This window comes from Eptatretus burgeri, chromosome 14 (assembly GCF_056783735.1).
Source record: "Eptatretus burgeri isolate ZD-2024b chromosome 14, Ebu_testis_v1, whole genome shotgun sequence".
Taxonomy (NCBI): Eukaryota; Metazoa; Chordata; class Myxini; order Myxiniformes; family Myxinidae; genus Eptatretus; species Eptatretus burgeri.
Window position 1 is genome coordinate 63,825,363 of NC_140974.1, and position 13,670 is coordinate 63,839,032.

Sequence of the window (13,670 nt, forward strand, 5' to 3'; positions counted from 1 at the left end):
CTCCGTGACAGATAAATCACTGGAGCACTGACGGTGAAACAGAACGGATTTGGCTGCAATTTTTTTCCCCACAGGGACCAGGTGTGCAATATGCACGGTACCCCCAGCATGAGCAATGGGCGCGACGAGCACAGCTTGGTTCCCCATGGAAAAACGCCAATTCCCAGTGGCAGGAATTCAAACACAAATTGGCTTGCAGCAGATATATGACCGAGTACCTCCGCAGATGCAGAAAGCTCATTATCATAGGGGTAAGTAACAGTGACGGGGCGACGTTACGCCCTCGTGTTTCGGCCAAACCGAAGCGGCAAGTGCGCTGTCGACCACCGCCCTGGAGGTGCATGGGCCGCCGAGCCTTGCCACGAGTACACAAAGCCCGGCCAGGATGTAGCAAACATCCTCGCCCGGGGCAAAGGAGCATTAGTTAGGGGAAGAGTTTAGCGTTAGATAGACCGGCCTCGTGGCGGCATGAGCAGTCCTCCATGGGGCCCGGGAACATCAGTTCGGGGGAATTTAGGTTCGAATTTAGAAATGGATTCAAGACATGGACAGACATGGAATGTGTAGTGGGGACGTAGCTTAGCGATAGAGTTAAATGGAACGTGCGTAGTATAAGGGAAGACAAGGGTGCACGAGATAGGGGAAATTAGTTTGGTGATGCTGTGTCGGTGAGTGGAAATGTGTTTGTGTGTGACAGATGAATTAATTATGAGTGTGAGGGCAGGGCAATGGCCGGTATGAGTGTGAGTAATAGAATGCATGGTGTGAAGGATTGAATGGGGGGAGTGGATCCCACCCAAGGAAACCAGGGGGTTAGTTTAAAGTTAGGTAGAGGGATTAGGTAAATTTACAGATGGATGTCGTTATGCAGTTGGTGCTGATTGTGGGAAGTAAAAAAAAAAACAAAAAAAATAGTGTGTAGGGTGCAGGAAATAATGAACCGGCTCGAGGTGTGGCTTGTGAGTGTAGTGTTCGGATGAAGCAAGCATCCGGGCACTGGGGGCTCGTCCGCCAGGTGAGGCCATAGGTAGGTCCAGGGGGCCATTATTGTATTAATGGACACAGGTACCCGAGGAGAGGGACCTGGCGTGCCAGTGTGGTGTTCAATGGGCCCGGGTGCCCGATCAGTGGGACCCGGGGCGTCAAAATGCCAAGTGGGCATCGGGGGGGGGGGAGTACCAGTGAGGGCATTCCCTATGTTTGGATGAGGAGCAGGCAAACTCGAAGGCAGCTCCAGCATCCCTGGGGTGTTAATGGTGAGTATGCAGGTGGGCAGACCTGCTAGTGGAGCCACACTAACCAGCCACAAAATTGTGCGATGGCACAGAAAGAAAATTTGGTGGGCAAGGCCCAAAATTGAAAGAACACGAACACATAGGTGATGGGAATTTGTGTTTTTAGAACCCCACAGTTTAACAAAGGTCTCTTGGCAGGGTATTACCCCAGGAAAAGTTTAAAAGTGAAACAATATTAGCGAAGTTAGGATTGATGAAGACCCCTTCACACCATCCAGTCGGGATGATCACCGGCTGCTGGACTTGCCCTCCTGTCGGATTTGAGAACGCGACTTATCACGATGTAAATGTAGGATTGCATGTAGTTCTACTCTTCCTTTCCAAGGAACCTTGGGGGGATTGGGTACGAATTTGGCAATGGGGATAGTGGGATATAGGAGACGAGACGTAGCGATGAATTGTAAAAAGAGGGGGGCGAGGGTAGTGTATATGGGAAAGACGGATGGGTGCGGACGAGTAGGGCCAACCTCGAGCTCTCTCTCCCGGCACCACCGCCACTACCCCAGGGTATGTGCACACCAGGGACTGGCTGACCATGTTGGTCGGACCTGGTGTTTGGCATTACCTGGTTTACCTTTTTTTCCTTTTGTAGTGTTTGCTGTTCGCCTTGCTGTTTCGCTTTGTCTTGCCACTGCCCCAGGACCATCAAGGCATCGCTCGCCTTGCTGGATCACCTGTTCTGCATTAAGGCATCGCCTGCCTTGCTGGATCACCTGTCTACATCAAGGCATCACTCACCTCACTTCACCATTTGCTCTGTGACCTGTGTTCCACCCACACCTGTTCTGTGGACTGCTACTCGCTGCAGCCTCATGCCAGGTGACACCGTTCCAGTTATCATGGTGGTTTTGCTTATTTTCTTTTGTTTGAACTGCATTTACTGTAGGAGCATGCCACCACACATCTGGACTGCCCCTTTGTATCAGCTCATTTCAGCTTCATACCAGCTTCACACCAGCCACATACCAGGCTCATGCCACTTTGCTTCACCTTTGCCACGTATCAACATGGCCATGAACTGCACAAATGCAGCTCTGTGGAAGAAGTGGCTCTGTTCTTGTTGCTGCTGCTTCTTGATCATTTTTGTTTAGGCCACAACGTTTATGGCCTGTATGCCGGTCAGTGGCCTACCGGTTTATTTTGTTAGGTGTGCTGGTGAAGAGCATGAAGGTGGCAAGAATCAGTAGGTGTTCCTCCCCCTCTCCACAATTTTTCCTCTGGATTTCTCCAGGTCCTGGGTCAGAAATTGTATATAGTTGTTTTGTTGTGCAGATTATTAAAACCCACCGGTTGTGTGTTGTAGTTTCAAAAATTCCGGCAATTTCGGTGTCGCATAAGGTTGTCTGTGTGAGTCAGTTAGGGAGTTCCCAACACTTCAGGTCGGACCTTTCTAGTTTAAATTGATGTACACACAAAAGGGGAGAGTTAAAACGTAATAGGCAGGGGGTAACTTCACCAGCATATCACACGGTCGTGCGAATTGCAATGTTGTAATTTTTATTTTATTATTTTTTAACCGATGTCTCCAGCTGTTGGACGAGTCTGGGATAGGGAAAGAGGTAGTGTTACGGATTTCAGAATCCGGTCTGATGAATGCATCCACACATCCAGATCCTCAGACAGTTATTTCGTTAAATGCATGTTCAGATTAGCCCCATCCCCATGTCTAATGGGTTCTTAAGTTTGATGCATTGAGAAGGGTAAAGAATAGAACCCCTCTCTTATGGGAAGTTTTTTTTTCTTTACGACAGACACGTTTACACACATTTCTTTCACGAGCGCTGGCACCATTATTTTTTCTCAGCAAGTTTACACACATTTCTTTCATGAGCGCTGGCGCCCACCCTTATTTTTCCTCAGCAATGTTTATGCAAGTATTTGTTTCGCGAGTGCCGACGCCCGCCTTTTTCGAGAGCACACGGGTCGTCATGATAACCGTGCGCAAGTGGGGCGGGGTGAGCTTGGGACGGACTCTGCACCCGTCAAGACGGCCGGAGATATAAAACGAATTGGAGGTCCATTCTAAAGAGAGAGAGAGAAGTAAGAGAAGAAAGAAGAGAATGAGAAAGAAAGCCAGAAAGGAAAAGGAGGAGAGAAGCGAGCAAGAAGCGGGCAAGCGAGCCGAGAAAGAAGCGAGAGTTGAAGCATGCGAGTGAAGAAGCAAGCCAGAGAGGAATCCCACAAGTGAGTAAGCGAGCATGTGGTGCGCGTGTGGGTGTCTGACCAGCGTCAACAATGAGACAATTCGTCCTTCCCAGTGCTTGAGCAAGCGAGCGTGTGGTGCGCGTGTGGGTGTGAGCAGCACCGACGAGTGAGGCACGGGTCGGTCACCAACGTGTGAGGGGCAGGTCAGTCACCGACGGACTGTGTGGGTCACTGGACGTCACCAGTTTCGTGAAGTGTGAGCAGCACCAGGGTCTAAACCCGTGAGACGATCTCGGTGCCCTCCCAGACGTCAACTGGCGTTCAAGGCTGTTCGCGGGAGGGTACACGGCAAGGCTGGTTGCTGACGACGGACGTGACACGCATGCACACATTTCAGGATGTTTTCACTTCACAGACAATTTACTGCTCTCTGGTGAGCGAGACGACTTTCTCCCACCGCCCCTACCCCCCCCCCCGAATGATCTGCTGGGTACCTTTGCCTGTGTTTAGCTGTAAGAAAGTCACCCCCCCACCCCCGATAAGCATCTGCTCTTTGTCTCTTTCCTGTCGTTTTGATTGATTTTGCCTGAGTAATTATTCATTTTGAATGCTTTGGAATTTATTCATTTATTTACCTTAGAAAATAAAAAGTTCTTTATATTCACTTATATTATTATTAATGAATCATTTGTTGACTTCCAACCTGTCCGTATTAGTCCTTTCCTTCCATTGGTCTAACATTGTCAGAACCTCGATAGAATGGGAGGTAATTACCACAGATTTGACCAAAAATAGTTGGCATGCACCAGCAGTTAAAACATTCGGCCACCCTAATTAAAATCTAATTGAGATAACATTGGTGCTTTGCCGAGGGCGCGCTCCCTGCTCAGGTAACCACATGACCTCCAGTTAAACGCAATAATTAGACGGTGGACACTGGAACTCGTGGTTAACTGGGTGGCATTCGTGGTTTTAAAACAACCCACCGTACCACGACGTTAATTGTGAGCGGTGGCCCTAGGTCCGGCTCTTCCGAGGACAACCGGGGATTAATCCCCGAGTGACGAGCTGGTGTCTCAGTACCCATGGCCGCAACAATATCATTATCATCATTCATGCTCTATACAGAGCATCAGTTCTGCCAACACAGTTTCTTGGCGAGAGTTACAATCTTGAATGGGTCACCACCCCGACGCACGATACCCGACTGAGTGTGCAGGAATTTGGAATTTGTTCAGGGTGCCGGCGAGAGCTCTCTGACTCTTCGTGAAGGACACCTTGGGGTCTTTAACATCCACCATCTAATGCTAGCAGATGGGTCACCCAGTTTAACGTCCATCTGAGGGACGGCACACACATTGATGAATCACCCTGCTTGTGAAATGACAGTTTATAGCTGGGCCGAGATTCAAAACCAGGCTAGACAGCTTAGAGGAGAGTATGAAAATATCAATTTCATCAACTCCTTCAATCAAATTCCATCTAACGTCTAATTCCATCTCTCCATATTATACGCTATAAATAATCTTCACTAAATGCAATTTTAAAACGACCTGGGTAACAAGTGATTAATGAATCAACAAATAAATCCAATAATAACATGTGCCAGCAAACTTAACCAAGAAATACATACCAAAGACTTTGAACAACAAGATGATTAATAAGGGTTGAAAGATTAATTTTGAACAATTATTAATCGATGGTGATATATAAATACAAAGGGCATTCAAAATATACGATGGATGATTGATTCTTCAACACCCTTGAGCCATGGTTACTTGCTCATTATAAACTTGCATGTATGCCATTAGTTTCAATACTCTCAACATGTGTGGTTCCAGAGTACAGTATAGTCCAGACGTTTATAATGTGATAAAATTATGGATGTTACAAAAAATTGAGCATCGACCTTTGTTGAAAGAAGGATTTTTCTTTGATTCTTTATCTTGAAAGAAGGTGCCATTTTCCAAATAAACTAATGGATATATGGTGGCTGTGTATGGTGTGGGTACACCCTCATACTCTACAAAAGCCAAAAGGGTGGTCGATTTTAAGCACATGGACACGAGTCCCTTGAAGATGACCACAGGGCAGGATGGCCAGGAGATGCAACCAACCCCCAAATTGTTGCTCAGATAGAGGTATTCATAATGCGGGATTGTCGTGTTAAGATCACCAATATATTCACAGTACTTAGAATTTCTCAAGGCATAGTTTTCACCATCTTGTATGACATTTGAACAAGCACTAGTTCTCAGAAACATGGGTTCCCCAAACCCTCAACACAACAATGTTCAACAGCACTAGCTGGCATCATGTCACAAGCTTCTTCAACTGGTCAACACAAGTAAACAAGACTTTCCTGTTTGTCTGGTACCTGGTTCAGATGAAAAGTGCATCCTGAAACCAATTTCAAATGCATGGAATGCAAGCAACAGCACATGGGATCGCCGCCACCTGAGAAATTCTGTCTCCAGCCCTCAGCCACATTACACAGACCGCCATTTGCGACTGTTGGTTTGAGCAGCTGGGTCTCCTTCCATGCAGCCCGTAACTTGGCCACTTTGACATTATCGGTTTTGACACTTGAAGTCCCTCCTGCGTGGCCGCCAAAGGTAAATAAATGACTGAAGCAATTGAGATGCGGCTGTTGGAACGATCTCAAAACATCTCTCTCCCTCCCCTCGAAAGGTCAGTCCCACTCCAATGTGCAATCAAAAAGTATGAAAATTATGTTTGGAACTTGGATGAACAAGCAAAGTCCAGATGCGACACCTAGCATATTGCAAAAGCTGAATAAAAAAATAAGAATAATAATAATAATAATAATAATAATAAAAAACAACAGAAATTAGCATACTGCTCACAGTCACTGCACAGAAAGGCTAACCTACCTCTACAAATGTTTACAACGCATGCACGCACCTCCCCATGTGCGTTTTGAACTTGCATTGTTCGTTTGTTTGTTTTTGGCAGGAAACCCTCAAAGTGAGAAATGCGTTCAGTCAATTGTCACTTGGTGCATCCCAGGTTATCCTGTAAACCCCTGTAAGCCCCTTGGCCACCATCACCTCCTTTTATGATTATTAATGCCCCTCATTCACCTTCGAGCTCCATACCATTGATCTGCACAAGTCTGGATCCCAGAGTCAATCTAGATCTGAGGGGACATCTCTATCATGGAGGATCACTATATACGAAGGCATGGGGACTGCTTGCCCTTGCACAGCTATAAAAGGCAGCACATGGACCCTGCAACAGTTGATGGCAGACCAGAGTTGGGTGCTCTGACAGTTAGTGATGGTTGGTGTGTTGTAGGCCTTTACAGGAACTTGCCGGCGACCCACTCTAAAAGCAGGTCCTGCTCAACATGTAGTCCAGACATCGCTACCACATCATCCATGGTCCTTGTTACCGAATTTATTTTATCAACCCCTTCACTTGTTCCTTTGCCCCCACCTGCTCTACCTCAACTTCTGCAAGTAAACAAGGCATGAAATAAAATAAAATAATTCAATTGAAACTAGATGGTATTCATAGAATACTTACCCTGCACAGTCTTGAGAAGGACTTGGTGCAAGCCAACTCTTCTGTTTTTGTTGAAGGTTTTTATTTCTTTGATCCAATATGGTGCCAGACCAGTGACTGATGATGTCACTTTTATCAAACTATATTTCCCATGGGTAGTTGATCACTTAGTTAAAGTTTTGCTTCGATCGATGAGCAGTTTCAACTGCAGATAATTTATTTTTTCATACTGACTGGATCAAGCGTTGCACTTGTAGAATTATGACATCATAATAAAGGAACCGATGACATCATCATCACATCTTATTTCCCATGGGGAGTACATTACAATGAGCCATGTTTCAATTTCTTCCATGGAATGGTTTCAGAGACAGAGGTACAAAGTTTTTCGGTTTTTCTAAGATGGCACCTGTACTACATGTCATAATTATGACTAAAATAATTCTACAGGAGGAGGTGCAGCAATTTGGAAAATTTTGTGTCAATCAGACTAACGGTTGCTGAGAAAATGAATTTTTAAAATGCAGACGTACGAACGTACACACGTACAGCACATGTACATGGCAGATCGCTTAACCCCGCTTTTCGCTTCACGAGCAAAGGATAATTATTCAATTATTACTGTACTAGCAGGGGCTACCCGGCAATGCTCGGCTGGATGAGCTTTTCCCAGCGGTGGTTTTCGGGACGTGTTGGACATAGAAAGGCGATGGAGTTATTGACCTCATAGCAGTTGGTCACCTTTTTCCTGCGAGCCAGCGACAGCACTGCCTGACCCCACATCCCAATATACACTTTATACCTGCCTTTGATGGCCTCAAAACGGATGGCAAGGCCAACGTGTGGTAGCTTAAAACCTTGCCCAGATTCTGAAGTACCTTCACCAAAAATTTGGGGCCTTCGGTGCTGCGGCTTGGTCTGAAAGAATAACGTACAAACATACAAACAAACACTTAAAAATATGGATATAGATTCAATTGAAATACATATAAAAGAGGCTGTAAACTTCTGAAAAACATCTTTTTTTCCTGCAGCCTTTAAAACATATTTTATTACCTCCGCCAGCGAAGGTGAAGGAGGTTATGTTTTCACCTCTTTCTGTCTATTTGTCTGTTGACAGGATATCGCAAAAAGTTGTGGATGGATCCAAATGAAATTTTGTGGACAGGTTCGATGTGTGACTAGGACAAACTGCTTAGATTTTGGTGAAGATCTGGATCCGGATCCAACTACTACAATTTTTAAGTGATTCTTCACCATTGAGAGATGGGACTAAAAATGACACATACCACATCATCTCAAAAGGTTGTGGAAGGATTTGGACGAAACGTGGTGGAAAGGTTGGGTGTGTTGCAAGGACGAATTGGCTCGATTTTGGTGAAGATCCAAATCCGGATCTGGATACGAGAATCATTTAATCTTTAAAGTGATTCTTCACCATTGAAAGATAGGGCCAAAAACGATATAGTACTGTATAGCACGATATTTCAAAAATGTATTGGGCCCGATATGTTCTCGTGGATCAGGAATTACATGGTGGAGGTATGCGCTCCACCGAGTGCCCTTCTAGTTTGTTTGTTTGCCTGTGTACAGGATATCTCAAAAAGTTGTGGATGGATCCGGATTAAATTTTGTGGACAGATTCAGTGTGTGACAAGGACGAACTGAATACATTTTGGTGAAGATCCAGATCTGGATCCGGATCCGACGAGTAGAATTTTTAAAGTGATTCTTCACCATTGAGAGATAGGGGTCAAAAACGATATATAGCATGATAATTCAAAAATGTAATGGGCCAGAAATGTTCTCGTGGATCAGGTATCACAGGGCAGAGGTATTCGCTCTATCGAGTGCCCTTCTAGTTTCAAATTAATTGCTATGTATAGAACACTGTAGAACACAAATCACCTTCTTGGAACCTCCAAAAACCCTTCAGTTTAGCTGTACTTTGACAAAATATTACGTCATCTTGACCCATTAAATTTGCTGCACATGCTCTCAGCTTTGGGGAATATCGATATTGAGACACAATTGCGGCACGTAGGAAATATAGATTGTAGCCAGAAATGCAAAGCTATTCTTTAAAAGGTCCTTCACATGTCTTTTTTTTTCTCAAGGCTGTGTGGGGTAAAGTGTTCTATGAACTCTCCAATTCTTAATATAAACGGGTCAAACCCTTGTAGCTTAATTTAATGAGTAGATTTGCAAATACACAAAAACGTTTCAGTTCCACAGTGCTGTATTGTAATTTAACTCTTTCTATAATGTGCAATGCATGTTTAGGGGAAAGGGCCATCGTCATTAAAATGAGCCAATAAAGACATCTGAGTTCTGGAAAAGGAAAATAACTTGGCAGCAGTGCAGAGAAACATGAATAACAAACCATTCTGGGAGTCGAGAAGTGGGAAGAGCTTTTCTTGTTCATAGGACCCATCAGTCTGCAGATAAGGCCGAACAAGATTGATAAAGAAGTTAGACAAGTCTGCTTTCATCAGAGAAAGTACTCTGAATATGCCCCTGGAGAGGAGGGAAAAAGCAATCGTTTAGTTCACAAGTTATGATGAGCTTGCAAGCATACACCCCCACCTCGTGGCCAAATGTGCTATCAGTAAATCACACTCAACATCATATATATTTCAGAACATCACACTCAACATCAGAAAGCTCCAGTAGAACTCCACAAAAAAACAACATGACATACAGAGACAGACACACACACAGTATTGTTATAGTATCAGCACACGTGCCAGGCTCACGAAGTGCATACTCGGAACCGCCGCCACTACCGACCCTGAGGCCTCCGGAACACAGATAACTCTGCAGCCCGACAGATTGTTAAGTAAGCGTGGATGCTGGCAGAAGCAATTACACTGAGCAGGGTTCCTCACTTCCACAGCCGCGTTACCTATTCGTTGATACAACTACCTGAACTAGGGTTCACACCCTCAACGCGCACCCAAGTACTTATTACGGCTGAGTGGAACCATGAGTGCAGTGTTGGCTAATCAGTGGGGCAAAAACTTCCTGTCTATTGATTATGAACATGCTATGTCAGATCAATGAAAGAATGGAGATAAACAAATAGGTCTGGAAATGTAACTACAGTCATGCGCCATATTACGACATTTCGGTCAACGACGGACTATATATACGATGGTGATCCCACAAGATTATAATGGAGCTGAAAAATTCCTATCACCTAGTGATGTCGTAGCGGCACACCTGAGCTCCTGACCACATGCAAAGCTTTCGTCCGCAGTCTGATGGAGTACTGCTCTCCCATCTGGGCCGGTGCTCCTGCTTCTCACCTTTCTCGGCTTCACTCGATGGAAACTAAGGCATGTAAGATCATTGGTATCTCCCACGATGAGGCCGAGTCTTTGGGTCTCTCACTCTCACTACAGGCAGGTCGGTGGTCTTTCCATCTTCTACTGTCTCCTCTCTGGCCTCGCCCCCTGCTCTGTCTGCGATATGACCCCCCAACCAACCCCCAATATTTCCGTAGGGCACTCAAGGTCCACCAGCAACCCCCTTCTAGTAAAACTACCAAAATCAAGAATCACTGCTCACCTTCACTCTTTCATTCCCCTTTTTCCCCACCTTTGGAATAAACTCCCATACTCTCTTCAATCCCACTCTTCCCAGCAGGTCTTCAAAACAGCTTTTCACCACCATCTCTTATCTTCCCCCACCCAAAACCATGATCTTTACTACCCCCGTTAATCCACCCCAAATCAACCTCCTTCAAATTCCCTGCTTTCCTTCCTGAAAGGCCTTGTGTAATAACCTGAAAGTCCCTGCAGTGTCCATCTTGTTTACTCTGTGTACCCCACCCCATTCCTCTCCCCTTTAAAATTTTTTTGTATACCTGGTTGAGGCTCGTATGAGAGCGAACACACAACGCACATCAAGGGGGGCATGAGACAAGAGGGGCGGGAGTGGGAAGGACAAAACAGTGGGGAACAGCGACATTAGGAGATCTCTGGAAGGGAGAGGGATGGGGCAGGCAACATGGGGTATACAAGATGGACATACAGGGCATTTCAGGAAGGAAAGCAGGGAATTTGAAAGAGGTGGGTTTGGGGTGGATTAACGGGGGTAGAAAAGATCGAGGATTTGGATGGGGGACGAGAAGAGGTGGTGGTGAACAGCCGTTTTGAAGGCCTGCAGGGAAGAGTGGGATTGAACAGAGTGAGGGAGTTTATTCCAAAGGCGGGAAAAAATAGATGAATGAAAGAGTAAAGGTGAGCAGTGATTCGTGATTTTGGTAGTTTTACCAGAAGGGGGTTGTTGGCGGACCTTGAGCCCCCTGCGGAAATGTGGGGACAAATCGCAGACAGAGCAGGGGAGGCGAGACCGGAGAGGAGACGGAAGAAGACAGAAAGACCACAGACCTGCCTGCGGTGAGACAGTGGGAGGCCCTATGACTCAGCCTCATCGCGGGAGATACCAATGATCCGAAATGCCTTGGTTTCCCCAGCGTGAAGCCGAGAAAGGTGAGAGGCAGGAGCACTAGCCCAGAGGGTAGAGCAGTACTCCATCAGGCTGTGGACGAAAGCTTTTTACGTGGTCAGGAGCTCAGGTAGGCCGAGGAAGGACTTTGCACGACGGAGGTTTCCCAGTCGGAGACTGGCTTTGGAGGCCAGGTTGGAAATGTGGCTTTCCCAGGAAAGATAATGGCAGATCGTGAGACCCAGAAGCTTGAAAGAAAGGACTTCTTCCTGAAGATTGTTGAGAAAGTGGATGGGGCGGGGGGGTGTTCCAAACGGTCCTTTCGGAGAGACATCGAGAGTGTGGGATATCTCAGGATTGAAAGACACGTTCCACGTGTTGGACCAGTGTGTGATTTTACCCAGATCTGCAGAGAGCGAAGAAGCTGTTACTTGCCGGTCTGAGGGATGGCAGATGGTACGGCAGAGGGTGGAGTCATCAGCAAAGAAATAGAGGATTTTCCAGCGAGTCGGAGAGATCATTGATGAAAACCATAAAAAGAACAAGGCACAGAACGCTGCCTTGAGGAACTCTAGCCTGGACAGGAAGAGCGGATGAAAGAACTCCATTTAGAGCCACACGTTGACTGCGACGGGAGAGGAAGTCTGCGAGCCATGAGTGGAGATGGCCTTGAATACCATGGGAAGAGAGTTTGGTGAGTAGGGCAGGGTGCCAGACCGTGTCAAAAGCACGCGATATGTCTCGGGATATGGCTCTGATTTCATGTCCGGCATTGAGGACCTCCATCCATTGTTGGGAGAGCAGAAGCAGCATATCCAGGGTAGAGTGACATTGTCTGAAGCCAAATTGATGATCGGAAATCAAGCCATTGGAGAAGAGGAAGGATTTAATGTCTGAAGCAATGATGGAGTCCATAACCTTGCTGATAATTGTGAGAAGGCTGATTGGTCTGTTGTTGCAGGAATCTGTTTTCGCACCTTTTTTGTGCAGGGCAGTAATGTTTGCTGATTTCCAAGTAGATGGCAGATGACCTTGAGCAAATGAGAGGGTGAATAGAACAGAGAGAGGGTTTTTAGGACACGTGGGCTGATGCCGTCTGAACCGGTTGCAGAATCTGAGTCAAGGTTTGACAGCAAGCTCTCCACCTTGTGAGAGGAAAAGGACACAGAGACCAGGGACAGTTGGGTGCGACTGGGTAAGGTGGGTGCAGAAAGCGATGGGTTTTGGACACAAGATTTCAAAGCAAACACCGAGTTTAGGCATTCAGCCTTTTCACATGTGGTATCAGCAGTGTGGCCATTTGAGGTAAAGGAGGGGATGGAGGGGGAACATACACCAGAAACAGATTTGATTAGATGCTACCAGAATTTGGAAGAGGGAGAGAGGTTTGAGAGTTCAGACTTGAGCTTCGAAAGATGTTGTTTTCTGGCTCTCCTGAGGGTGGTTACACACTTGTTCCGAGCTTTATGGAAGGAACCGAGGTTACCCTCAGTTGGGTTTGCTTTCCATGAGGCAAAGACAAGTTGTTTCAGGACAACTGGCTCGCCACAAGCTTTCGTGAACCATGGGCAGGAGGAAAGGTAGGACAACTGAAGACGAGAGGGGATAAATCTGTGCATGAGGGAGAGCAAGTTTCTTTGAAAGAATTCCCAGGATGAGTTCATGTTGGAGAAAGTTGCGATTGAAGACCAGTCCCGAAGTTTGATGGTCGCTTCGAGACCCTGCCAGTCGGCTTGAGTGAAATGCCAGACTCGACGGTGCTGAGGTGGTTCTCCGATAACAGCCAGAGAGATGTCCACTTTGGCAAGAAATGTCCTGATGTTTGGGTTAATTAAAACGCCCCTTTTGAATATAATTAATGGCCTGATTTAATTATATCCTTCATCAGGCGATCCTCGGCCACCTCACTCTCGGGGTCTGAAGGTGTTTCCTGGGTAACCTCGCTGGGGTCTGAAGCTGCCATGTTTTTTGGCCCGTTCAACCATGCCTTGATTTGGAACAGGCCACAATGATTTCTGAATGATAAAGTTTCTTTTTCCACTTTCCTCAGTCATATTATCGAAAGAATACCTGTTCATCATAGCTACGAATCGCTAAATACATTGCTTTTGTAAGTACGACAGTTTTCAAATTTAGAGCTTGGAGCAATTTCATGGATTATATGATACGATTTTCCACGATCTACTCTCACAGACTGCGTCCAAGTGTTGTTTGTCTCTGGCCGGCTTGGCTCCAGACGCGTCTGGGTGG

The 13,670-nt window shown here is 46.1% G+C and overlaps 1 protein-coding gene across 4 annotated transcripts in view; it reads right to left on the reverse strand.

Annotated features, from left to right (window-relative positions):
• The window catches only part of LOC147013412 (T-complex protein 11-like protein 2), a 56,794-nt gene that overhangs the window by 14,797 nt on the left and 28,327 nt on the right, over positions 1 to 13,670 (reverse strand). For 3 of the 4 annotated variants that reach the window (XM_085855212.1, XM_085855211.1, XM_085855213.1), the window contains 2 exons: positions 9,352 to 9,406; positions 7,775 to 7,886 (listed from right to left, as the gene is read on the reverse strand). In XM_085855212.1, the coding sequence (XP_085711338.1) occupies positions 7,775 to 7,886; positions 9,352 to 9,406 (167 nt within the window). Of the gene's footprint in view, positions 1 to 7,774; positions 7,887 to 9,351; positions 9,486 to 13,670 lie in introns of all 4 variants that reach the window. The other variant, XM_085855214.1, reaches the window with a different exon arrangement.